This window comes from Eulemur rufifrons, chromosome 2, assembly GCF_041146395.1.
Source record: "Eulemur rufifrons isolate Redbay chromosome 2, OSU_ERuf_1, whole genome shotgun sequence".
Classification (NCBI taxonomy): Eukaryota; Metazoa; Chordata; class Mammalia; order Primates; family Lemuridae; genus Eulemur; species Eulemur rufifrons.
The window spans coordinates 50,354,699-50,381,227 of NC_090984.1; the positions used below are offsets into that span (position 1 = coordinate 50,354,699).

General features: G+C 45.2%; 3 protein-coding genes and 1 non-coding gene across 5 annotated transcripts in view; 2 read left to right on the forward strand and 2 right to left on the reverse strand.

Moving 5' to 3' along the window:
• Positions 1 to 214: 214 nt before the first annotated feature.
• Positions 215 to 12,063, forward strand: PPP1R14D (protein phosphatase 1 regulatory inhibitor subunit 14D). The gene is made up of 4 exons (XM_069484584.1): positions 215 to 536; positions 10,973 to 11,056; positions 11,248 to 11,280; positions 11,482 to 12,063. The coding sequence occupies exons 1-4, from the start codon at positions 279 to 281 to the stop codon at positions 11,545 to 11,547; spliced, it is 441 nt and encodes a 146-aa protein (XP_069340685.1). The 5' UTR covers positions 215 to 278; the 3' UTR covers positions 11,548 to 12,063.
• Positions 5,920 to 6,026, reverse strand: LOC138381030 (U6 spliceosomal RNA). Its single transcript, XR_011232984.1, has one exon. It is a non-coding gene; the product is annotated as a U6 spliceosomal RNA (small nuclear RNA).
• A 935-nt stretch (positions 12,064 to 12,998) lies between the features above and the next one.
• On the reverse strand, positions 12,999 to 19,049 carry ZFYVE19 (zinc finger FYVE-type containing 19). 2 transcript variants are annotated; one of them, XM_069484593.1, is made up of 11 exons: positions 18,831 to 18,962; positions 17,432 to 17,553; positions 17,211 to 17,264; positions 16,700 to 16,818; positions 16,476 to 16,621; positions 16,023 to 16,131; positions 14,379 to 14,588; positions 13,887 to 13,966; positions 13,464 to 13,562; positions 13,205 to 13,332; positions 12,999 to 13,127 (listed from the first exon to the last, which is right to left on the reverse strand). In XM_069484593.1, exons 1-11 carry the CDS (start codon positions 18,882 to 18,884, stop codon positions 13,058 to 13,060), a joined length of 1,191 nt encoding a protein of 396 aa, XP_069340694.1. In that variant the 5' UTR covers positions 18,885 to 18,962; the 3' UTR covers positions 12,999 to 13,057. The 2 variants fall into 2 exon arrangements, with proteins under 2 accessions (XP_069340694.1, XP_069340703.1); XM_069484602.1 differs by lacking the exon at positions 14,379 to 14,588 and having other exon boundaries at positions 18,831 to 19,049.
• Positions 19,050 to 19,118: 69 nt separating this feature from the next.
• DNAJC17 (DnaJ heat shock protein family (Hsp40) member C17) overlaps positions 19,119 to 26,529 on the forward strand; it is a 34,482-nt gene continuing 27,071 nt past the window's right edge. Inside the window, exon 1 of the mRNA XM_069484615.1 lies at positions 19,119 to 19,318. Coding sequence (XP_069340716.1) covers positions 19,241 to 19,318 — 78 coding nt within the window. The 5' untranslated portion in view covers positions 19,119 to 19,240. The remainder of the gene's footprint in view (positions 19,319 to 26,529) is intronic.

Below are 26,529 nucleotides of genomic sequence, written 5' to 3' on the forward strand. Positions count from 1 at the left end.
TTATGTCCCTTTGGGCCCAGCAGCTGAAGAAAGGAAGGCTGGGCATGGCTCTGGAGTGCCACTTGCTGGCTGGCCGTGAGGAGCCAGGAGACTGGCATTCCCAGCACCAAAGCCCTGTTGATCTTTGACCCCCACCCCTCCCTGGGAGCCTTGGCCCTCCTCCTGCCTTCCTTTCTTGCCTGCTGGCCTCTCCCTCTGTTTGCTGTCTCCTCATTTCCTTCTGTGCCCTTCCTCTGACTGGCACGTTTTCCCACCCTCTGGCCCAGTCCAATCCTTCCATGCTGTCTTCAAGCCCTGCTTCCTGCACGTCTCCCAATCCAGACAAGGAGAACCCAAGTAAGAAGGTCCAGTGGGCTTCTGGGAGGAGGAGGAGGACATCATCCACAGACTCAGAGCCCAAGTCCCACTCAGACCCCTCCAGGGTGTCCAGGTCCCGGAGACCCAGCCGACTGACAGTGAAGTACGACTTGGGGCAGCTCCACCGCTGGCTGGATACGGAGCAGTGGGTGGATGCTCAGCTGCAGGAGCTCTTCCAGGTGGGTAGCTCAGGGGACAGCGGGGACAGATGTGGGCCCAGGGTTGGCCGAGGGTCTGAGGGAGAGGCTGCTCAGAGACCTTCACAGGAGCTGGAGGCTGGTGTGAGAGGCTCCCATGGACAGAAAGTGTTTCCCAGCAGGTGGGTTTGGAGTCTGGAAATCTGCCTGGCTCTGGTTTTGGCTGTGCCTCTAACTGTCTTTGTGATCTGGGGAAGGTCTTTTAACATCCCCAAGACTTAGTTTCCTAACCTATAAAATGGGGCCATCAATGCCTGTTATATCTCCTTTGTGGCACTTTTTGAGGCTCAAATGAGACAGAAGGGAAAATGCTTGGTCAGGCTATTATTCTTTATGTCTTTATTTACTCTTATCCTCAACATACATACATGTCTAGAGCTACATTTTCCAATACTATAGCTATCAGCCACATGTAGGTATTTAACTTTAAATGAATTAAAATTAAATAAAATTATTCAGTTCCCCAGCCACACTAGCCACATTTCAAGTGCTAAGCAGCCCCATGTGGCTAGTGGCTACCACATTGTCAGCACAGTTATAGAACTATTTCCATCATCTCAGAACGGATGGTGCTGGGCTAGAATGTTAGAGCAACCAAAGGTGAGTATTAATACCCTTGAACCTGGCTCTGACTGACTCCCCTTCAGCCCTACCCTGGGAAAAGGACGGGTCTTGGCCCCTGGTCACAGGAAGTGGCACTTTCTTACTTAGATACCTCCAAATCTGGATCCTAGAGTAGTAACAACTGCTGTTCTAGCAACAAGAATAACATTTCAGCACTTAGCTGTGTGCGAGGCACAATGCCAAGCACTGACATGCATTATTTCATTTAATCCTCTCCACAATTCCATTAGGTAGGCACCGTTTTACAGCTGAAGGAATGGAGGCTCACAGATGTTGAGTAACTTGCCCAAGGTCACACAAATAGGAAGCCATGGGACCAGGAGCTGCAGCCAGAGCTCTGGCTGCTGAGCTTGAGCACTTATTCAAGCAGCCAGTGGTACTCTACACTTCAAATACTTAAGAAAAAAAATGCTGATGCGCTGGCTCCACCTTAACTGAATTTAAATATGGTGGGATCCAGACATTGTGTATTGTTTTAATAAGCTCCACAAATAGTTCTATCATGTGGTCAAGCTGAGAACCACTGCACCAAGCCAGAGTACCTGGAGTTCACCTTGTCCACAATATGTGGTCCTTGTTTCTGCTTCTTGTTAACTCAGGTCCTTGTCTTTTGGGGCCAGCAAAGCCCTGTGATTCTTGTGGGTAGGGCCTGTCAGTAGTCCTGTGGTTGGGAGTGGGGAAGAGTAAGAGATATGGCCCAGTCCATTTTGAGGCTCACTGGATCATGTGTCAGTTTGGTCCAGGTGTTAACCATGTCCTCTGCAGCATCCTAAGCCCATTCATGGAGAGGAGGGAGATGCCTGGAGCTAGGAGCAGGAGAGGCAGACTTTGTTGGCATGTGTCTACTCTGACCTTGTGGGACACCTCCACTGCCTTTCCTTAATTCCAGCACTCCCTACCGAATCAATTTCAATTTCAGATTGTTTATTGTGCACTTGCATGAAAAGTCTCATATTTCAGATACACCAGGGCAAAATACTTCCAGGCATCAGAGAAAGACAGCAGCTAAAGAACCTTGTTTTGTAAGATAAAGGTGGAGGGTGGGAAGCTGTACAATATAATAAGCCCATAACACTGGAAAACAAGACATGTGGGAGGACCGCTCCCAGGCAATGACCGGAATAAAATGCCTGGCCTGTGGTTGCCATGGCAATTGTCCAAAGGTACCAGGTGACAGTTCCTCTTCCAATCCCTAATGTTTTCAGCAGGAAGCAGTGAAGTGGCTGGGGATTCCCCAGGTGGCTGGTCATCTAGGGCAGAGGTCAAGGCAACACAGTCTCCAGCCTTACTCTGCTCCAGTTCTACCTTCACAGAGCCCCTCCTCACCCACCAGGGATCTGCCCCATATACCCACGCTGGACAGCATCACTGGGGATGGTTCTAAGGATGCCTCACTCTACTGTGTAACTTAATGGGACCAACCTTCCTTTGTTAGAGGGCCCTATCTCTTCTACCTGGATGTACAGCCCAGTTTGGGGTCTTCAGAGGAACCATGTCTGGGAATATAAATAGACTTGGGGTCCTGGAGCTCCTGTGGTCCAGAGGTAGAGTGTGGATTTGGCTTCTAAGCAGCGACTTAAATACCCATGAGTTTCTCCTATTTTAAGGAGACCCTCATTTAACAATATTCCCCTCTCTAGTTACCATCCCCTATTTCTTGTCTCCTTAGAGCCTGACTGCTTACAGGATTTTTCCACACTCACAGCCTTTACTTTTTTCCTTCCTCTCACCACTTAATCCACTGAAATCTTGCTCCTTCTCCCACCATACTGTTGAGAGCTCTGGCCGAGGTCACCAATCACTGTGTTGGGGCTAAATCTGACGTCCTCATCAGCAGGGAACACTGTTAACCATACAGAGTTTTGAAACATTCCTTTCCTGTAGCTTCCATGACACTATCTTTTTCTGGTGCAGCTGGCATTTTGATACAACCCTTTTGATGTGGTGACATTTTCTTTCTTTTTTTTTTTTTTAAGAGCTGAGGTCTCACTTTGTCACCCAGGCTGGAGTGCAGTGGCATCATCACGGTTCATTGCAGCCTCAATCTCCTTGGCTCAAGCAATCCTCACATCTCAGCCTCCTGAGTTGCTAGGACTACAGATGCGTGCCAGCACACCTGGCTAATTAAAAAACTTCTTTTAATAGAGACGGGGTCTTGCTGTGTTGCCTAGGCTGGTCTCAAACTTCTGGCCTCAAGCAATCCTCCCACCTCAGCCCCCCAAAGTGCTGGGATTGTAGGCATGAGCCACTGTACCTGGCCTGATATGGTGACATTTAAGTAATGATCTATCAAACTTTCAACTGTAAAAAAGTATTGTCAATGAATGTGTGAAACAAACATTTGTTGGTTCATCTGAGCCTTATTCCATCGCTGATCCCCATGGTGGAGAGATCAGGAGGAAGGGGCCTCGTGTGGGGTGGAGGTGAGAAAGGGGGTCAAATCAGGTGGTGTCTGGCAGGAAACCACCCTGTGTAATACAGAGTCACAAGTTTACCACGCTTGTTCACCCCAGTAGGGGTTGTTATGTATACCTGCTTATTTTCTGAGACTTCAAAAAATACTTGAGGGAAAGAATATTTGGACTGTGATATGAGCCTATATTCTCAATAGCACACAGCAGTGGCAGTCTTACTCTCAGTAATACGCATAGCTCATATTCAATATATAGTCATGCCTTGATTAACGATGGGGATACATTCTGAAAAATTCATCATTAGGTGATTTTGTCTTTGTGTGAACATCATAGAGTGCACTTACACAAACCTAGGTAGTATAGCCTGCTATACACCTAGACCACACCTATATGGTCTAGCCTATTGCTCCTAGGCTACACACCTGCACAGCATGTTACTGTATTGACTACTGTAGGCAATTATAACACAATGGTAAGTATTTGTGTATCTAAACATATCTAAAGATAGAAAAGGTACAGTAAAAACACAATATAAAACATAAAAAATAGTACAACTTATAGGGCACTTACCATGAATGGAGCTTACAGGACTGGAAATTGCTCGGGGTGAGTCAGTCAGCGAGTGAGTGGTAAATGAATGTGAAGGCCTAGGACATTACACTACTGTAGACGTTAGAAACACGGTACACTTAGGCTACATTAAATTTATAGAAATATTTTTCTTCAATAATAAATTAACCTTAGCTTACTGTAACGTTTTTACTTTATAAACTTAAAAATGTTTTTAAACTTCTTGACTCTTTTGTATAACACTTAGCTTAAACCACACATTATATGGTTGCACAAAAATATTTCCTTTCTTTATATCCTTATCTTACATGCTTTTTTCTATTTTTAATCTTTTTTTTTTTTTTTTTTACTTTTTAAACTTTTGTTGTTAAAAGTGAATATACAAACACATACCTTAACTTAGGCCCGCACAGGGTCAGGATCATCAATATCGCTGTCTTCCACCTCCACATCTTGTCCCGCTGGAAGGTCTTCAGGGACAGTGACACTCATGAAGCTGTCATCTCCTATGATAACAATGCCTTCTTCTCAAATACCTCCTGAAGGACCTGCCTGAGGCTGTTTTACAGTTAACTTTTTTTTTTTTTTATAAATAGAAGGAGTACACTCTAAAATAATCATAAAACATACAGCATAGTAAATGCGTAAATCAGTGACATAGTTTATTACCAAGTATTGTGTACTGTACATAATTGTATGTGCTATATTTTTATACCACTGGCAGTGTAGTGAATTTATTTACACCAGCATCACCACAAACACATTGCTTTGTGCTAAAACATTATGACAGCTACATCATCACTAGGCAATAGAAATTCTTCAGCTCCATTATAATCTCATAGGATTACCATCATATAATACAGTATATCATTGATCAAAATATCATTATGTGGTGCATGACTATACATAAATTGACTGTCATAAATGATATAATAGTGGTTTTGGAGGCAGGACTAATACTTGTTTAGAGGCAAAGTTTTAATCATTAGAGTATATCTTTATTATTCTGCCCCACCCCCATGCCCCTTCTGAGATTCCAATTACACATATGTTAGACTACTTGACATTGTTTCACAGATCACCAAGGCTCTTATCCTATCTGTTGTTTTCCTCTCACCCCAGGTGTTTTTGTTTGTTTGTTTTTGTTTTGTCTGTGCTTCATTTTGGCTATATCTTTCTATGTATCTTCAACTGATCTTTCTTTCTGCAGTGGCAAATATACTGTTTATTCCACCCAGCAAAGTTTTTGTATAAAATATTGTATTTTTCATCTCTTATATTTTCCATTTCTCTCATTACTGTGTTCATGTCTTCTTTGCCTGCTAATTCCATCATCTGTGTCATTTTGGGATCTGCTTCTATTGACTGGTTTTTCTCCTAGTTGTAGGTCACATTTTCCTCCTTCCTGGAATGACGCTATTTTTTTTTTTTTTTTTTGAGACAGAGTCTCACTCTCTTGCCTGAGCTAGAGTGTCGTGGTGTCAGCCTAGCTCACAGCAAGGTCAAACTCCTGGGCTCAAGCAATTCTCCTGCCTCAGCCTCCCAAGTAGCTGGGACTACAGGCACGTTCCAACATGCTTGGCTAATTTTTTCTATTTTTAGTATTTTTAGTAGAGACAGGGTCTCGCTCTTGCTCAGGCTGGTCTCGAACTCCTGACCTTAAGGGATCCTCCCACCTCAGCCTCCCAGAGTGCCAGGATTACAGGCGTGAGCCACTGCACCTTGCCTAACTTTTCTTTTTACAATTTTTCTTTTTTTAAAATATGGAACGCTTTACACATTTCTGTGTCATCCTTGCACAGGGGCCATATTAATCTTCTCTGTATCATTCCAATTTTAGTATATGTGCTGCCAAAGCAAGTACATGACTACTAATTTTTGATTAGAAACTGGACATTGTGAATTTTATGTTTAGTAATTGGACTTTTTAAAAAATCTTCCTTTATTTAATTAATTAATTTATTTTTGAGACTGTCTTGCTCTGTTGGCCTGGGTAGAGTGCAGTGCTGTCATCATAGCTCACTACAACCTCAAAATCCTGGACTTAAGCTATCCTTCTGCCTCAGCCTCCCCAAGTAGCTAGGACTGCAGGTGTGCACCATGATGCCTGGCTAATTTTTCTAGTTTTAGTAGAGACAGGGTCTTGCTCTTGCTCAGGCTGGTCTCAGACTCCTGAGCTCAAGCAATCCTCCCACCTCAGCCTCCAAGAGTGTTAGGATTATAGGTATAAGCCACTGCGCCCAGCTAAAATCTTCCTTTAGTGGGTGTTTGGCTTTGTTTTAGTAAGCAGTTAAGTTACTTAGGGTTTAGTTTGATCTGTCTGAAGCTTGTTTTTAAGCTCTGTTAGGGTTAGAGTAGCCATTAATCTAGGGAACAATTTACCCTCCTAGTAAAATATGACCATTTGAGATGTGCACTGAATTCCTGCACGATCAACAATAACTGTCCACTCTGGTTAGTTGGAACTTGATTTGTCCCCAGTTCTGTATGAGGTCTCGGAACTGTTCACCTTGGTGCTTTCAGTGCTTTGTAGTACTTGGTCTTGTGAAGTTTTAGTGTGTGGATATGCACCTTAGTATTCAACAAGATTCGAGAGAATGTTTATGCAGATTTCTGGGGGTCTCTTTCTGCACAATTCCATCCTCTCCAGAACTTTGTCCAGCAACTTCCAGCCACCTCACTCACCCTTAACTCTGTCCCATCAATTTAGCAGGACCATTATGCTCTGTGTGGGAGCGCCGTCTCTGCTCTGTGATCTGGAAATTGGCTCCAGGAAGAAATACAGGGCAATTATAGAATTTACGTCTTTTGTTTCCCTCCTCTGTGGGATTACATTCCTGAGCTACCTGTTATCCACTGTGTGAAAACATTGTTCATATATTTTGTCTAGTTTTCTAATTACTTATCTTGTGAGAATAAATCTGGACCCTGTTACTCCACCATGACCAGACACATAAATATCTGATTAACTGTTACTCAGCCTTCAGGTCTCAGGTTAGAGATCACTTCCTCTAGAAAGCCTTCCTGAGCCCCAGGCCTGGCTAGGTCCCCCTCTCATGTGCTCCCATGGTATCTCATCAGTGTGCTGATCATCCTCCATTGTAACTGCTGTTGCGCTTGTCTGTATCCCTCAGGAAACTATTAATAGAAGCTTTTCAAGGGCAGGATCATGCCTGTCTCACCATATGGCCCCAGCACTTGTCACAACACTTGGTACATAGCACACACTCAATAAATAGGCATTAAATACTGAGTGAATACTGAGTAGGATGAGCTAGAGATCAAGGAAGCAAAGGGGAAAGTCTAGCTCTTAAGGTAAAAGGGCTAACTTAGGCACTACTTATTTTTATAGAGGTATGGAAAGATCAAAAGTGTTAACAGTGGTTGCCTGTTGGTAGTGGGAGCAGTGAGAGGGTAGATGAGATTTCTTTTTCTTTTTGCTTTATTTTCTTTCTTTCTTCTTTCCTTTTCTTTTTTTTTTTTTTACAAAATCAACTTTATTGAAGTATAATTGATATAGAATAATATTTGCCCTTTTGAAGTGTACATTTGGATGTGTTTCACCATATGTAACCAGCACCCCAATCAAGATAAAGGAACATTTCTTTTATCCAAAAAGTTCCTCAAATAGTGCTAACCTTTAAACATATTATATAACTTAATTACTTATAATTGTCTATTTTTATTATATCTACTTGACTGCCACCAATATGTAGGCTCTTTGAGGGCAGGATCTTTGTTTTGTTTACTGAAGTTCCCAAGTTCAGAGTGGCAGGTAAATAGTAGCCACTGGACACATATGTGTTGAACAGATTCCCAAGGATCTATACCAATCAAATGGAAAAGGTGAAATTCTCAAACTAGTGAAAAAATGCAAAGGCAAATATAAAATATTTGTCTAAGTCAGTATGGGAAGAACTTGCTAAGCATTAAAAAAGAAAGAAAAAAGATGCAATCCAAACTGTAAACTACCATTAGATGCAACTATATAAACATGTACACCTATTTCCCCAAACATACCACCCCAACACAAAAAATTTCCATCATATGTAGAATGCTAGGGTTAATCTAGTAATTTAAAAAGAAAGACTTACTAAATCAGTAAGAAAAATCTGAAGAACCCAATAGAGAAATGGATAAGGTAGCAGTTCTTGAAGGGTCGTCTGGTGATCCATGAGGGTTCCCAAGAATCTTTCAGGGGGTTCTGTGATTATTTTCATAATAATACTAAGATGTTGATGTCCTTTTTCACTATTTTGACATTTGTGCTGATGATGCAAAAGCAATGGTGACTTTTGGCATGAATCAAGAAAGTGGCACTAAATTGTACTAGTAGTTGTGTTTGTTCTTTACCACCATGTCATTTTCACTTAAGAAAGTCTTTGATGAAGCAGTAAAAAATTATTAATTTTATTAAATCTTGAGCTCATGTCTTTTTAACACTTTTATTTTTTAGGGACATCTTAGGTTCATGGCAAAATTGAGCTTAAGGTACAAAGATTTCCCATATACCTCTGCCCCCACACATCTACAGCCTCTCCCACTATCAACATCTGGCAACAGAGTGGGACATTCGGTATAATCAATAAACTTACTTACATTGACATATCATTATCACCCAAAGTCCATAGTTTACATTTGGGTTCAATTTTGGTGTTGTACATACTATGGGTCTGGACAAATGTATGATGACATGTAGCCGCCATTACAGTATTATACAAAATAGTTTCATTGCCCTAAAAATCCTCTGTGCTCTGCCTAGTTATCCCCCCCTCCTCCCTAACTCCTGGCAACTACTGATCTTTTTACTACCTCTAAAGTTTCACCTTTTCCAGAACATCATATAGTTGGAATTATACAGTATACAGCCTTTTCAAATTGGCTTCTTTAACTTAGTAATATGCTTTTAAGGTTCCTTTATGTCTTTTCATGGCTTGGTAACTCGTTTCGTTTTTGCACTAAATAATATTTAATTGTCTGGATGTACCACAGTTTTTTTTATTCTTTCACTTATTGAAGTCTATCTTAGTTGCTTCAAAGTTTTGGTAATTATGAATAAAGCTGCTATAAAACATGTGTGTGCAGGTTCTTGTGTGGACATTTTCCTTTCATTTGGGTAAATACCACAGCATGTGATTGGTGGATTGTATGGTAAGAGTATGTTTGGTTTTATAAGAAACCACCAAACTGTCTTCCAAAGTGATTGCACAATTTTGCATTCCCACCAGCAATGAATGAGAGTTCCTGTTGCTCCACATTCTCACCAGCATTTGGTGTCAGGGTTTTGGATTTTTGACATTCTAATAGGTGTGTAATGGTGTTTCATTGCTTTGTTTTAATTTGCGATTCCCTAATGACATATGATGTTGAACATCTTTTCATGTGCTTATTTGCCATTTCTGTATCTTCTTTGGTGAGGTGTTGTGTCTGTTCATCTTTTGCATTTTTTTTTTTTTTTTTTTTTTTTTTTAGAGATGGGATCTCACTCTGTCTCCCAGGCTGGAGTGCAGTGGCCCACTCATAGCTTATTGCAGGCTCAAATCCTGGGCTTAAGCAATCCTCCTGTCTCGGCCTCTCTAGTAGTTATGACTATAGGTGTGTGCCACGATGCCTGGCTAATTAAAAAAATTTTTTTGAAGAGGTGGGTTCTTGCTATGTTGCCCAGGCTGGTCTTAATCTCCGGCCTCAAGCAATCCTCCCATCTTGGCCTCCCAATGTGCTGGGATTATTAGGTGTGAGCCACCATGCCCAGCCATTTGCCCATTTTTAAATTGTGCTGTTCATTTTATTGTTGAGTTTTAAGAATTCTTTTTATATTTTGGATAACAGTCCTTTATATGTCTTTTGCAAACATTTTTCTCCCAGTCTGTGGCTCATCTTCTTATTCTTTTAAGCTTTCATTTTTATTTTTATAAACACTATTGTTTGATTTTTTCAATGACTATAACTTTTTAAAAGTTTTATTGAAATTTGCTTCATGTACCATACAATTCATACACTTAAAGTGTACAATTCAATGGCTTTTATTATGTTCACAGGGTTTTGCAACCATCACAATCTAATTTTAGAACATTTTATCCCCTAAAAAGAAATGCCACCCCCATTACAGTCATACCCCATTCCCCACCACTACCACTTCCAGCCGTAGCCAACCACTAATTTATTTTCTGTCTCTGTAGATTGGTCTATTTTGTACAGTTCATATGCATTGACTCATACAATGTGTGGTCTTTTATAACTGGATTCTTTCACTAACATGCTTTCAAGGTTAATCCATGTTGTAGCATGAATCAGTACTTCTTTCCTTATTGCCAAATAATATTGTATGACTGCAATTTATTTTATTTATTCATTTGTCAGTTGATTGACATTTGGGTTGTTTTCACTTTTGGGGTATTATGAATAATGCTGCTAAGAACATTCATGTGCAAGTTTTTGTGTGAATTTTTCATTTCTCTTGGGAATAGACCTAGGAGTGAAATTGATGGGTCAGATGAAAACTCTATATTTAACGTTTTAAGGAACTGCCATGGTTTTTCAAATCAGCTGTACCATATTACATTCCTAATAACAATGTATGTAACTTTTGACATTAAACATGGACATTCCTTAAAGAACCCTGGCACTGTTTCAGGTAGAACATAGTAGGTGTTCAGTAAGTTTGTTGCATGGAAAGCTGAACGGGCATTCCGAGCAAGGTGAGAAGTCTGAACATGGGAAATTGGAGGGAGATGGGTTGAGTCCAACAGTAAACTTCATTCCAGCACCATCTGGTCAGGCCTTTCTGAGCCCCATGTGATTCCCAAATAGGATCAAGCAGCTCCTTCTGAGCCTGAGATCGACCTGGAGGCTCTCATGGAACTATCCACAGAAGAGCAGAAGACTCAGTTGGAGGTAGGACGAAGGATGGAGAGGAGGGCTGGGGGTTGGAAGCTGGGCTTGGGCCAAGGGGAACCCAGAAACCTGGGCTCTGCCTCCTTGGATGTAGAGAACCAATTTAGAGGGGAGAATTTTTGGGAGACTGAGTGGGGGCTTGTGGGAAAGTGCTGTGGCTTGGGGCTTATACTCTGCTGTCTCTTACCCAGGCCATTCTCCAAGACTGCCCTCGTGCCACAGAGGTAAGGAATGTTTCGCTGATCTGGGGATAAGGGCCCCAGTGTGGGCAGGGAGCTAACAAAAAGGAGTATTTGAAAGGAAGTCTTGGCCCTGCGTCCTTCTCCCTTCCTTGGCTCTGGGGAAATAGGGTCGGGGGAGATTAGGAGGACAGTGTGGTGGTGGATGTGACCCCATGCCTTGATTCACTCTTGTTTCTTCCTTAGCCTTTTATCTCTGAGCTGCTCGGTGAACTCAAGAAACTCCGCAGACTCAGCCGGCCTCAGAAATAACCCTGAGACTATCTTCAGCAGCCTCAGCGCTGCCAGGCCTTCCCTGAACCTCCAGATCCCAGCTGAGAGGGAAACAGCTCCTTCGGACACAGACCACGAACATGGAGGACAAGGAGGGACATTTTGTACACCCCTAGTGTATGTGCAGTCAGAGCTGGTTTCTGTCAGCTGGGCTCTCTGGGAGCCAATCATGGCTGCTGCCCAATGCTTTCCTTGGCAGCCAAGTGGATAAAACCTTTAGGAGCCCCAGCTAAATGGAGTGTGGAGCCTATCTCTGCGGAGGGACAGGGGGAGGGAGAGGGTGAAGTGATACACTGGAAGGCCAACATTCTAAGTCACTAGAGGCTGTATCCACACACCTCATCCATCCATCCATCCATCCAAATAGGCCTTGAGAATTCAAAGATGAAGGTCATGGCTCTGCTTCACAGAAATCACAATCTAGCAAGAACCAGAGGCCAAGCAGAGGGCATCTGGCTGAGACACACAATATCCTGGCATCACTAACAAGAGGGTTCTCAGTAGCAAAGACTAGTTTTGAATCCCAGAGAGGAGGTAACAGGAAACACCTAGCTGGATCTGGGGGCATCAGAAAAGGCTAAACCCTCCTCCACCCACAAATGATGCAGAAGGCCTTAGGCTGAGGACTCTTTCTGGAGTTGGTTCCAACCAGAGGCAGAAAGAAAAAGCAGAAGCTATGCAGAGGGTGTAAATCGTACAGGCTGAGAAGCCAGGGGTTGGGTCAGGGGAGTTGCCATAAGTCAGATACTGAGTCTGAACGGCAGGTAGGTTGGGATGGGAGCCCTGGGACGTGGGGTCCTGCACGAGAAAGGCAGTAAAGCAGGGTATGTATCCTTGTTCCTGAATGTATTGTTTGAGTAGCAGAGAGGCTGAGAAAGCCAAGATTTTGGGGCCTGTGGCTAAGCTGGGCTGCCCAAAGAAGCAAGCACAGTTCAGGTGAATGAATATTCATGCTTACTTTGTATAAGGACACCAGGATTCCTGCCTGGTGAAGCTTATTGGATAGCTCAGCCTTTTCTCTCATTCCACAGGACTGTGCTTATAGCTTACTCTGCTCTTGCCACCTTTCACAGGGCTTAGGCTCAGGGCCCACAGAGTTCTAGACATAAGAGAAGCTGGGCCCAATGAACCAATAAAGCAGATACTTTATTAGATCCACTAAGTGCCAGGAGAGGGTCCTGAGCCCTGAGTGAGGTTACAGGGCTCAACTTAGATCAGTCTGGTCTTTCCCCATCATGCTTCTCATCCCCCATCTGGGCTTCTAGTAGGAGGGCCCCTACTTTTCCTTCCCCCGGCTCCTCTAGTCATCGTCTCAAATGGAGACTCTTTTCTTTTTCCAGGGATATGTAGGCTCAGGAAAGGGTGTATCCAGCAGCAGCAGTATAGCCGGACATACTCTCCCACTGGACAACCTGAGGCTGGGCCCAGAGGTGGGTGCTCCGGCCTGTGGGACTGCCTTTCTGGGAGGACCACAGTTTCCTCAGTGCTCTCAGCTTACGTGCAGGGGCCGGTAGGCAGATGTCTGGTGCTCTTTAAGATCAAAGGCATCATGGCCCTCCCTGTGGAGCAAAGGGATGCAGGTCAGGATTCCAGGCAGCCCTCCAGCCCTCCCGCACGACATGCTACCTGCACCCACCGGAAGCAGCGGACACAGTAGAGGTCTCCGTCACAGCCAGCACAGCGCAGGGTGGCATCTTCATTGCAGATGCAGCACCAGGGGAGCTCCTCTTCCTCAGCCTCAGGCCTGGGGTCCACAGCCTGGGCCTTTATGGACCAGAGAGGAATGGGAGAAGTAAGGCACCTGATGGTGTGTGGGAGGCTGCCATGGGAGCTGTCAGCCAAGCAGGCAGACTGACTGTGGGCAGCCTGGGGGATCTGTCTGGGGCTTTTCTCACCTCAGGCTCTGCCCTGTAGGCTTGGGCCCGGGGTTGGGGAGCTGGCTCCGCAGGGATGTTAAAGCCACTTGCTTCATCCAGGGCAGCTTCTTCAGTGAGCTGTGGACAGGGCGGAGAGGTAGCACTCTTTGCTTCAGGCCCAGCCCCCCACCCCCCACTCCCATCCAGTATTTCTATGCTCTGTGGCCTTAGCTTCAAAACTCAACTTCCTGGTCCTGCTGCCTGGGGCTGCTAATTCCCCAACTCAAGAGACTAGGGGGCAGGTCTGAGTCACAGGGACAACGTGGCCCCAATGAGAACAGCAGCTGCAGAGTGACTGCCCATCCAGCCCCAGAGTAGAGGCAGGGTGAATGGGGCCAGGTGAGAGGTGGAGCAATGAGGCAGCAAGACACAGGGTGCTCGGGTAGGTAAGCCAGGGCCAACCTGCTGCAGGACTCTCTGGATGGCTGTCTCCTCATCCTCATCATCATCACTGTCTGGGAGGCGATAGTCCTGGAGGGTCACTTGAAGAAGGAGAGATAAGAACAGGGGAAGGAGAACTGAGGGTGAGAGATTTCACCTGAGTGCCTGCCCTGGTGCCTCCAAGAACTGGTTCAGTTCCAAGGGGCACTTGTTCCAGAGCTGTGAAGCCTCTTCAGCCACTCGTTCAGACCCTCTCCCTCACTGCCCAAGCCCTGAAGGGCTGGGGGGCACCTAAATGGACTGAAGGTCCCCTGGCCCCCTGATGGCTGCCACTAATTCCCCATTAGCTGCTGTGCCCCAGTACCTTCCTCGTGGCTCTGGGCAGGACTGAACAGGTCTCTGGGCACTAGGATCCCCAGCAGCTACTCAGCTCTGGGAGGGAGAGCTTGGCCTGGGAGTGACGGGAGGCCTTGACCAATGGACATGAGTGAGTGGCTGTTTTCCATCCTTTACCTCTATCAGGGTCCTGTCCCCGCAGCACGGCCAGCCGCTTGGCAAGTGCCAGGATCCGCTCCTGCCTCGTGTTCTCCTCTCGCAGCTCAACTGCTGCCTCAGCCAGCAATCTGCTTTTCTCCTCCTCCAGGGACCAGCTGGCCTGCCCCTTGGAATTAGTGTCCTGGCTCCCTGGGCCACCCTGGCTCAGGTCATTCTGGAGAGAGGCAGCTGGAAAGACTAACACAGTCAGGGAGGCAGAGACAGTTCAAGATCTTTCCTCAGAAGCCATTGAGCCCATGTCTTAATTCTTTTCTAACCACAGATCATCAACTGTTTGCTCAGCATTAGCACCTGTGGTTTATGTTACAAATGAACTTTGTATGTCCTCCATTTTTCCAAAGTAGTAATCTTAGACATGCCCTTTTCAACCACATCCATCCCCACCCACCTGATGATACTCTGGCATGCTGCCCTTCATGTGAGTGGCCATGGTTTGAGAATCACTGCCCTTTTAAAAGGATCAGGATATGGAGAGGCCAAGGTTCAGCCAGTCTCTTTGCCTTTCAGGGCTGGAATTAACATTTCCTGGGAGCAGCACAGAAAGGGCATGAAGGAAGCTGAAGTCTTGTATATCACTGGGCAGGAAGAATTTTACCAGAGTAGGTGTGGCTCTTACAGTCACCTTCAGTTCAGAGTTTCGGAGCAAGAGGTTTGAAATCACAGCTTTAGGTTCAAGTCCTACCTCTGCCACTTAATTGCTGTGTGACCTTGGTCAAATTCCTTAAGCTCACTAGGCCTCAGTTTTCTCATTTATAAATAAGGATAATAATAGTACATACTTCATAGGATTATTGAGGATATTCAATGAGATTATGTCTCTAAAGCAGAGTTTCTCAATCTTAGTTCTATAGACACTTTGTTGTGGGAGGCTGTCCTGTACACTGTAAGATGTTGAGTAGCATCCAGGCTTCTACCCTCTAGATGCAGGTAATACCCTCCGAGTTGTGACAACCAGAAAGTCTCCAGATATTCCCAAAAATGCCCTCAGGGGCAAAATCATCCCTTGTTGAAAACCACTGCTCTGAAGCCTTCCAAATAGCACTAATAGAATTTTCTATGATGATAGAAACATTCCGTATCATGTTCTATATCTGTGCTGTCCAAGATGGTAGCCATGAGCCTGTGAGACTATTAAGCATCTGAAATGTGGCTGGTACCGCTAAGCAACTAAATTTTTAATTTCATTAAGTTTTAATTAAATGTAAATAACTTCTTCCTCCTTATTATCATCATTGCAGACAATATTCACTGAGCACTTACTATAAGCCAAGCACTTATTGGATTATCTCATTTACTCCTCATGACTTCCCCATGAGGTAGGTTTTACCATACATACCTCCATTTTACAGATGAGGAGAGTTTAAGACTTAGACTAGTCAAGTAACTTGCCCAGGGTGACACAGCTAATACATAGTAGAACTGGGAATCACTGTCTGATTCTAAAGCCCATACACTTAAGCCAGGCTCACACTGGCTCCCTTTGAGTAAGCACTTAATAAATGGTAGTTCTTATAATGTTGATCACTCTCTCATTTATGTTCATCTCCCATTTAGGGAAAGAGGTAGGGCAAGTCCCCGGGGGGAGCCAAGTGGAGGCGTTACCTGGGCCTCTTCGTTCGCAGCTTTCATCAATAGCCACCTCAGCTGTCAGCTGCGTTAGCAGATCCTGTGCCTGCTGGGCCTGGGTCCTGGTGTCTGGTGTCTGATGTGCCTGCCCAGAGGAGAGGGAACCTCAGTGGGGAGCAGGGTAGGCCACAGCAGTTCAGATTAGGGGTGGATGTTGAGGAGTTCTCAAAGCCCAAGCAAAGGGGATGGATCCAGGGCCCACAAAACTGGGTAGGTCTGCTAGTCCTCAACAGGACTGGGGTCCACTCTTTCCTGCTCTACCTAATCCTGCTGCTTGTCCCTGGTTCCTTGGCCTGGCAGCAGGCCTGAGGATCAGGAGTTAGGGGTGGCAGGCTTTGCCAACTTCTGCAAAGTACAAAGTACATGTATCTGGACTTATGCCAGGTCAATGCCCTAGGACCCCCTTCTCTCCTAAGCCATAGTACTCACCGGCTGGGGGGTCTGAGAAGGTGGAACTCTGTCCTGCAACGCGGCAAGCCGTGCTTCCATCTCCTGGGTAGAAGGGATGGAACCCTGGGGTTCATCCTTCAGTGCAGCCAGCCGTGCCTCTATCTCTGCCTGCGAGGCTACTAACTCTGCAATTGGCATGGGGGGAGCCTTGTAAGAGCCAGATGAATCCCAGTCCCAGAAGCCCCACATAGTCTTTTACTCACTGGGCTTGTTCTCCTGGCGAAGCCGTGCTAGGCGCTCAGCTATGACCTGGTCTTGTTGGGTCAGTCCCTTGCTCTGGGGAGTGCTGGGCTTCTGCTTGGCTTCCAAAGCTGCCACACGCCTGGCAGGATATGAGATAGAGGCTCTTGACTAAGGAAGAAGGCAGAAGGAATGGAGGTACCCACTTACCTACTGTTTCCCATTCAAATCATTTCTAGGCATCTAGGGAGGCCTCCAATGGGCAATCTTCTGTGGCCCTCGCTCATGTCACCTTGCAGCCCAACCCAGCTGACCAGCCAGAGGGTATGGCTGAAAGGGCAAGATCTACCAAGTGCTTTTTCTGAGGAAAGGGCTGATGAGCTGCTTTCTGAGCCTAAGTGGGCAGTCAGGAGCCTGAGAGGTAGGTATTCTGACTCTGTGCTCATCTGATCTGGAGGCTGGGAGGATAGTCCTACCCCATGCCTCTCTTGTCCTTTCCCCATCCCCATTTGTCTTTTTCTCTTCAGCACTTACTTCTTATAGTTCTGAGGTGGTGACCACTTGGAGTCATTGGCAGGAGAAGACCCACTATAGAGAAGAAATCTAGTGTCAGAAGTCCTGCCATCCTGCCAGTCAATGCCTCCCACCTCAAACACTTCCTGGGCTGACTCTAGCCACAGGGCCCAAGGCTGCAAAGGCTGGCCAGGTGCCCACTGCCACACTTGGCTGAACTTTTACCCAGATCCGCTTCTCACCTGGTCAGTACCTCGTGGCACTGCTTGCAGACTTTCTGTTGGGTGGTTCCAGTCCGAGGCACTGCTGCCCTGAAGCTGAGGCAGCCAGAACAGAAGGCCCGGCCACAATTCTTACAGCCGTACTATAAGAAACATGAAGCAGGAGGATCCACCTCTTACCCCCTCCCCAGCAAGCTGCTCCCTGGGACTCTCCAAACACATAAAGAAAGAAGGCACTGAAGTTGTGACCCAGTTGCTGGGAAGAGGAAGAGGAGTGGGCCCCTAAGGCCTAGGGAGAGACAGGGGCAGAAGGTAAAGCAACTTCTTGGTTTCCAGTCTTTTATTCTAATCAAATAAAGCTTTCTGCAGAATTCCCATGTTTTATACCCTGTTTTCAATTCCCCAGCACAGGGGTGTAGAATACAGATAGGTAAAGCCCCATGCTGTAGGTCACTGACTCTTCAACAAAGGAGAATCAGAGAGAGTGAAGAGCCCATGACTTCTCTGCTCTAGCAGCGATGGAGGGAGGCTTGGCTCAGGATGGGATGATAACAATAGACTCCATTTATTAAGTACACACTGTGTGCCAGGCACTAAACTCAGCACCTAACATTCATCATCTGATTTAATTGTCACAATTTACACATATTATTTTATTTATCCTGGTGCCCACTAGTATTATCCCTATTTGCCAGGGAGGTTATATGACTTGCCCAAACCAAGGTCACCCCATGAATAAGACAGCAGAGCTCCAATTTGAACCCTGACTCCAAAACCCAGGTTGCTAAGTGCTACACGTCCTGCCTCCCTAAGCACTATTAATTCATCCCATCTGGGCCCCATTATCTCCTGGTCTGATGCCCTGGCCACAACGGAGGCAGAAGCCTGCAGTTTACTAGAGGAACTTGGCAGGTCTGTGCTGAGGACAAGAGCCTTTGCCCTGCTGCCCTGGGAGCAGGAGTAAATTTGGTAATCTAATTCCAGAGACCTGGGAAAGGGAGGCTGCGGGATGAGGAAGGTTTCAGAGCAGAGAGAGTAACCGGCTTGGTGTAATAGACACCTCGTTTCAGAGCAGAGAGAGTAACCGGCTTGGTGTAATAGACACCCGCGCTGCAGAGGAGGAGCAGGGCGGAGAGAAGAAACAGCGGGATGCTACACTTGACCCACAGAAAAAGCACAGCTTTTCAAAAACGACAGCAACGCTCTGGCTCAAGCCTGTAATTCCAGCACTTTGGGAGGCCCAGGCAGGAGGATCGCTTGAGGCCAGGAGTTCGAGACCAGAAATGGAATCTGAGGCTCAATGACTTTATCAAAATCTCACAGCTGGAAAAAAGCTGTAAGACCAAGTCTTCAGACTGCAAGTCTTCCCTCCACTCCGCGTCCTCCCGGACCCTCTATCCCTGGGGGAGAGAAGACTCGCCTCCTTCTTGAAGAGGGTGAACTTGACAGCGCAGCCGTAACATCGGCTCTCCATCGTGGCTCCCAGCGCAGCAGAATCGGCAGAGCTGAGGTCTCGTCGGCCAGATCCAGGGCCCCTAGGACCCTCACCCAGCCCCGCCCTGCCCCACACGCCCACTCGCGCTGTCCGGCTGCGGCCTCGGGCGGGGAATCCGGACGCTCCCCCACCCCCAGCATGAAAAAGGCAGCGGCGGGAGCGGGGGCTGCTGGGAGTCGTAGTTCACGCACGACTGTCGGCCTCCCTCTGAGTCAGTCAAGCCTGACTCAGAACACGACAATTCCCAGGGGGCAAAGCGCCACTCACAGCCGGCAGGCCTCACCCACGCTTAGACTCTTGGGAGTTGTAGTACGAATCCAGTCTGGGTTGGAACCATGGCGGTGACCAAGGAGCTCTTACAGATGGACCTGTACGCCCTGCTAGGCATTGAGGAGAAGGCGGCAGACAAAGAGGTGAGAACGATGGCGAGGAAGGCTGATCCTGAGAGTCCTGCCGGCCCTTCCTGTCCTGGCGCCCCTTCCTGTCCTGGCGCCTCACTCGCAGCTGGCACCCACTCTCCAGGTTCGGTTGGGCCCTGGGCGGGGAGCGAGGGTCGGCCCCATGGCCTCAGCAGGCGGGCTCTCAAACATTTTCTGGACAGTCTGAGGGCCTCACGAGGAAGGAGGGCACAGAGGACTCCCCGCGTCGGTGGCCATGCTCTCCCTGTGCTTCCTGTCGGGTAGAGGCCGCGGGGCGAACCTGTGAGGGAACGCTAGCCGCCTCTGCGCCTGCGCAGTCTCAGTCTCGGCTTTTGCTTCTCTCTTGATTGTGGCTAGAAGTTCTTCATTTAAGTTTCTCCTTCAGGCTGTTTTAACTCCACTTCTAGCCTAAGGCAGAAGAAAGGTCAGATCTGAAGGCTCCTCCACTCCGGCTTCATGTCCCCTTGCTGGTGTGTCCTATGACCTTGCTGTCTCTGTTTTATTTTCCTCTCTGGCCCATTGACTCTTTTTCAAGTAGCAGAGCTCAGGCGTTGCCCTTCTCAGCATGTAGTAGGTAGTGGGCCAAAAGCAGGAGGCTCAGAGGGGTAAGGCAGGTGCCCTGGAGTTCTGTACTACCTTAGGTATTGATAAAGGTGCCAAGGGGTGAAACACTTATCAAGCTGGACTTAAGATTTCTGTTATCACCCCTGGATCATGGTGGTGGTTGTAATAATATATGAAGGGAAGGTATTCATTGGATGAAAATTAATCCACACTAATGCTCCTGTACTTTTGGGCTGCCCTGCTCATGGAGCGAGTGACTTTGAGAAGAGGAAGCTCTGGGGCAGAAAAGCAGAAAGACTCAGAGGACTCTTGAGGAGAGATGCTGTCAACCTGCACAGAAATGTCTGCTGCAGCTGCAGCTGAAATCAGAAGTGGCCACGGGGTGTCTACGGTGCACCAAAAGTCTGCTCCACCTTTCTCATAAGTCTTAATATTTTAGTGCTAATAATGCCTGACACCTGTATAATGCTTACTGTGTGCTGGACATTAATCTTAAGTGCTCTACATGTGTAAATTGCTTAATTAGTACTTTATTAATAATGGGAAACTATTTGGGACATTTACACAAGATCCAGCGAGTGCAAAATCTGGAGTTTGGAACCCTGAAGTTGAAAACTCCTGAGAAAGGCATTGGGGAGCCATTGATGTATATATTAATCAGAGAAGTGACATAATTAGACTTTAAAGAAAAATATCCAACATCAGTATGCAGAACGGACACTGGTGAGGGGTGAAGGGGCTGTCACTAGGAGGTCAGATGGGGCTAGTGACAAGGAAAGAGACCAAGGTCTGAGCTGGGCAATGGTGGCTGGGATCCAGTTCTCACTTAGATGAGGTAAGGGATATGTGTGAATGCTCTTTATAAAAGGTAACAGGTGCTGCTCCTGCCTTTTAGTAGGGGAGGCAAGATTCACGCACAACTATAATACAAGGGAATCATGGCAAGATCCTTAAGAGGGATGCAAAGTATGTGGATGTTCAGAGTAGGCGAAGATTGCTTTTAGTATGAGAGAAAGGGGTAGGGGAAGTAGAGAAGGCATTTGAGGCTTTGAAAAATGGGCAGAGTTTGGACATGTGAAGATGGAGGAAGGGCATCCCAAGAAAGAGGAGAGTGTTTATAATTCAATTTATCTGGAGCATAAGCTAAGAAGAAAGAGTAAAAGAAGATAAACGTTGAAGAGTAGGTGGCATCTTCAGAGAGGCTTACCTATTCTCTTTCATAGCAGCCCATTCTCTTCCTTTCCAGCACTTATTTCCATTTGCACTTTGACTACACTGGCTAGCTTCATAGTAATGGACACTTTTTAGTAGAAAGCAAGGGAGACCTAGGCCCTGGTGTCCCTTCTCCATGGTTTAATACCTGTGATAATGTCTAGGGCAGCGGTTCCAACCTTTTTGGCACCAGGGACTGGTTTCATGGAAGACAATTTTTCTACAGACCAGGGAGGGGTGAGAGGGATGGTTTCAGGATGATTCAAGCACATGACATTTATTGTGCACTTTATTATTATTACATTGTAATATATAATGAAATAATTGTACAATTCACCATAATGCAGAATCTAATGCTGCCACTGATCTGACAGGAGGTGGAGCTCAGGCGGTGATACAGCAGGCGATGGGGAGCAGCTTTAAATACAGATGAAGCTTCACTTTCTCACCCTCTGCTCACCTCATGCTGTGCTGTCCAGTTCTTAATAGCCCACAGACTGGTGCTGGTCCATGGCCTAGGGGTTGGGGACTACAGTTCTAGGGGAACCTGGAGGACCAAGAAATATTTAAAGTGTATACAAGGAAGGCCTCCTAAACTTCAGTTGTCTGACCATATAGCCTAAGAGTTCTTAATTTAGCCTCTATGGAAAGGTTCCAGGAACTAGATGTACCGCTGAAATCATGTATAATATTTTTTGTGTATTTATTTTGCAGGAGAGGAAGTAATTTTTATCCAAAAAACATTAAAGAAGCCCTGATCTAGGCAAAGCTCCTTGTGTTACTGGTGAACCTGAAGTTCAGAGAGGGTGGTTAGTGACAGAATTGGAATTAGAACTCAAATCCCCTGATGCCCAGCTCAGGTCTGTGCTCCTTCCGCTGTGTCTCCCTAGCCGTATCCAGCGTATCCAGCATCGTTCAGTGGTAATCATGAGCACCAACACTAAATTTAACCTTTGTTCAGACCACTTCTCTGAATTCCAAATCCATATATCCATCTGCCTATTTGATCTCTCCACTTAGATGATTCATAGGGGTCCAAATTTCATTACATCCAAAATTGAACTCTTGAACTTTTCTCTCCAAACCTGCTCCTTCCTTGGACTTCTCCATCTCAGTACATGGCACCACCATCCATCCACTCAAGCTAGGAACCTGGAGTCCTTCTCCATAACTCCCTATCCTCTCTCCCCTGCCATCTAATACATCACCATGTCCTAATGAGTCAACCTCCCAGTAATTCTCAAACCTGTTCACTCTCTCCATTTCCACCACCACTGCTGCAGCCCGAGCCCCCATCCACTCCCAAATGAATGTTTAGAGTAGCCTGCTACCTTATTGCTCTGCGTTCACTCTATTCCATTCTAATCTATTGTGCCTCTCCAATCTATTCTCCTTACAGAAAATGGAATGATCTTACTACTCCCTTAAAACCCAATTTAGCACTTTTAACAAAATACTCAATAGAATTTTTTACCCCTTCATACATGCTTTTCCCTCTGCCAGGAATGTTCTTCCTCCCCTTCTGTTAATATGGTTTGCTTTTATTTATCCTTCAGAACTCAGTTTAAACAGCACCCTTATAAAACAACAACTCAAAGTACTGGGGAAAAAAAAAGGCACCCTCAGAGAGCCCTTGCCTATTATTCTCTTTCATTGTAAGCTGTTCTCCTTTTCAGCACTTATTTCAATTTGCAGTTATATATTCATCTGTGTAATTATTTGTCTCATGCCTTACTTCCCTTTGTACTTCTACCTGTGAGGAGCAGATCTGATCCATTCACTTCTGTAGCAGCCCCTTACTTGGTGACTGGCACATAGTAGGCTCTCAATAAATATTTGTTGCCTGAATGAAGTAGTAGCTAAAGACACCACTGCTTGAGAATCAGGAGACCTAGGGTAAATCAATGCCTCTCTCAAGGCCTGACTTTCCCCAAATGTAAAATGAATGGTTTGAGGGGTCAGATAGCTTGTAGCCTTTTTCTAAATGGCCTGTGTTCTAAGAATGATTTTTACACGTTTAAAGGAATGTAAAAAACAAATACAACTCAACAATCAAAAAACAAACAACTCGGCCGGGCGCTAGTGGCTCACGCCTGTAATCCTAGCACTCTGGGAGGCTAAGGCAGGAGGATCGCTCGAGGTCAGGAGTTCGAGACCAGCCTGAGTAAGAGCGAGACCCCCGTCTCTACTGAAAATAGAAAAAAATTATCTGGCCAACTAAAAATATATATAGAAAAAATTAGCTGGGCATGGTGGCGCATGCCTATAGTCCCAGCTATTGGGGAGGCTGAGGCAGTAGGATTGCTTAAGCCCAGGAGTTAGAGGTTGCTGTGAGCTAGGTTGATGCTATGGCACTCTAGCCTGGGCAACAGAGCGAGACTCTGTCTCAAAAAAAAAACCAAAAAAACAAACAAACAAAAAAACAACAACTCAAGAAATGGGCAAAGAACTTAAATAGACATTTCTTCAAAGAAGATATACAATTGGCTAATAAACACATGAAAAGATGTTCAATTTCACAAGTCATTAGGTAAATTCAAATCAAAACCAGGCTGAGATACCACTTCTTATGCATGAGGATAGCTATTATGAAGAGAAAAAAACTTCAGAATATTAAAAATGTTGGCTAGGATGTGGAGAAATTGGAACCCTTGTGCATTGCTGGTGGTGCAGCTACTGTTAAAATAGTGTGGTGATTCCTCCCTCAAAAAGTTAAACATAGGCCGGGCGCGGTGGCTCACGCCTGTAATCCTAGCACTCTGGGAGGCCGAGGCGGGTGGATCGCTCAAGGTCAGGAGTTTGAGACCAGCCTGAGCGAGACCCCGTCTCTACTAAAAATAGAAAGACATTATATGGACAACTAAAAATCTATATAGAAAAAATTAGCCGGGCATGGTGGCGCATGCCTGTAGTCCCAGCTACTCGGGAGGCTGAGGCAGTAGGATCGCTTAAGCCGAGGAGTCTGAGGTTGCTGTGAGCTAAGCTGACGCCACGGCACCCACTCTAGCCTGGGCAACAAAGTGAGACTCTGTCTCAACAAAAAAAAAAAAAAAAAAAAAAAAGAAAAAAAAAGTTAAACATAGAATTACTGTGTGATCCAGAAATTTCCATATGATCCATATGGTAATTAAATATAGAATTAATATGATCTAGCAACCAAAACAAACAAAACGAAGAAGAACAAAGACCATATGTGGCCCCTAAAATTTTTACTTTCTGGCCCTTTATAGAAAAATTTACTCACCCCAGTTAAAGTTAGGGATGAGATCAACTCTCCGTTTCTGTACGTGGAACTAGCCCTTCTGCAAACATTTTCCGCTCTTACCAGCACAAACCTAGGAGGCCCAAAAGTGGGCTAACACCACCCTTCATGGGAATTTAGAAAATCAACAATTCCTGTTGTTCCCCATCCAGCCCTAGAAGAGACAGGAAGGGCAGGGTATTGTTTTCTTGTAGGAAAGCCTTGAGTTGACCTAGGTTTCTGGTGGAAGTGCTCCTGAGGTGAGCATCAGTCTCCTGCTAGAGCCTGAAGCAGTAAGCCCCAAATTGTTACATACATACTCATGGGGCAGGGCAACACAGCCTGTCAAGATGAAGAGTAGATCGCGAATTAATGCTGTTTGTAAACCTTCAAGAGAGATTCCAAAGTAATCTCAGGAATTACTTGGGTGACTGCAGTGGCCTAACCTTTTCCTATTTCTTTTCTTGCCCCTTTGATCCTTTTCACACAGCAGCCAGAATGAGCCTTTAGAATGTAAATCAGATTTTGTCACCTATGGTCATAACTCCCCAGTGGCTTCTCATCAGTCTTCCTCTGGCCCATGAGGCCTTTATTGCCTGTCCTCCATGTTGCCTACCATTCTCCCCTTTGCTCATTGTGCTCTAGCCACATTAGTCCTCCACATTTGAAAAAAATGACCCACACTTCAGTTGTGGTAAATATACATACTTAACATAAAATTTACCATTTTAATCTTTTTTGAGTATGCAATTTAGTGGCATTAAGTACATTCACGTTGTTGTACAACCATCACCACCATTCATCTCTAGAATGTTTCCATCATTCCAAACTGAAACTCCATAACCCATAAATAGTAACTCCCCATTTCCTCTTCCCCCCAGCTCCTGGTAACCACTATTCTACAGGGTGTCCCAAAAGTCACCATACATAGGCAAAATGGGAAATTGTAGCTAAATATACATTTATTTACAAAATATTCAAAATTTCAAAATTTTATAAAATTTTTCCTTTGTTTGGAGACTTTTGGGACACCCTGTACTTTCTATTTGAATTTGACTGTTCTATGAACTTTATATAAGTGGAATCATATAATATTTGTTCTTTTTGTGTCTGGCTTATCTCACTTAACATCATGTTTGCAAGGTTCATCCATGTAGCATGTGTCAGAATTTCTTTCTTTTTTAAGGTTAAATAATATTCCATTTTATGTATGTACCACATTTTGTTTATCTATTCATCCCTTGATGGATATTTGGGTTGTTCCCATCTTTGGCTATTGTGAATAATGCTAGTATGGACATGAGTGTACAGATCTGTTTGAGTCCCTACTTTCATTTCTTTCAGGTATATGCCCAGAAGAAGAACTGTTGGATCCTATGCTAATTCTAAGTTTGATGTTTTGAGGAACTGACATACTGTCTTCCACAGTGGCTGTGCCTTTTAACCTTCCCGCCAGCAATGTACAACAGTTCCAATTTCTCTACATCCTTGCCAATACTTGTTATTTTTCAGTTTTTGGATAATAACCATCCTAATGGCTGCGAAGTAGGCCTCCTGTGATATTTTTTCAAACTCACCTAACACAGTCATGCATCAGGACCTTTATACTTGCTAATCCTTGTGCTAGAACATTCTTTCTCTGGGCAGTTGTATATCTCACTCCCACACCTTATTCAGATTTCCATTGAAATATCACCCCCTTGGAGAGGTTTTCCCTGACCACCTATTTAAATTAGCTGCCCCCATACCATTACCTGCTGTGTATTTCTAAGTAGTAGATCCCACTATCCTATACGTTATGTTACATACCCATTTGCTTACCATTGGTCTCCCCCATTAGAAGGTAAAAAAATCCAGGAAGGAAGGGACCTCCTTTGTTTTGTTTACAACTGTGTCTCTAGTGCCTAGAACAATGCCTAGCCCTTGATATATGCTCAGTAAATCCTTGCTGAATGATTGAATGAACATGCATTATTATTTTCTTAGGCTGTAACATTTTACGACAAAGTGAATTACTAGAACAAAATTAAATATATTTTCAAAGTTTTGATTCATAATGCAAAATTGCCTTTCAAAAAGGTTGTACTGACTTCTCTTCCAACCAGGTAAGTAGAAGGTTGCCCATCTCTCTGTTTGCAGTCCTGACTCTGGAGAACAGCATGCTCTGTGCCCAGTGCCTTACCCAGAG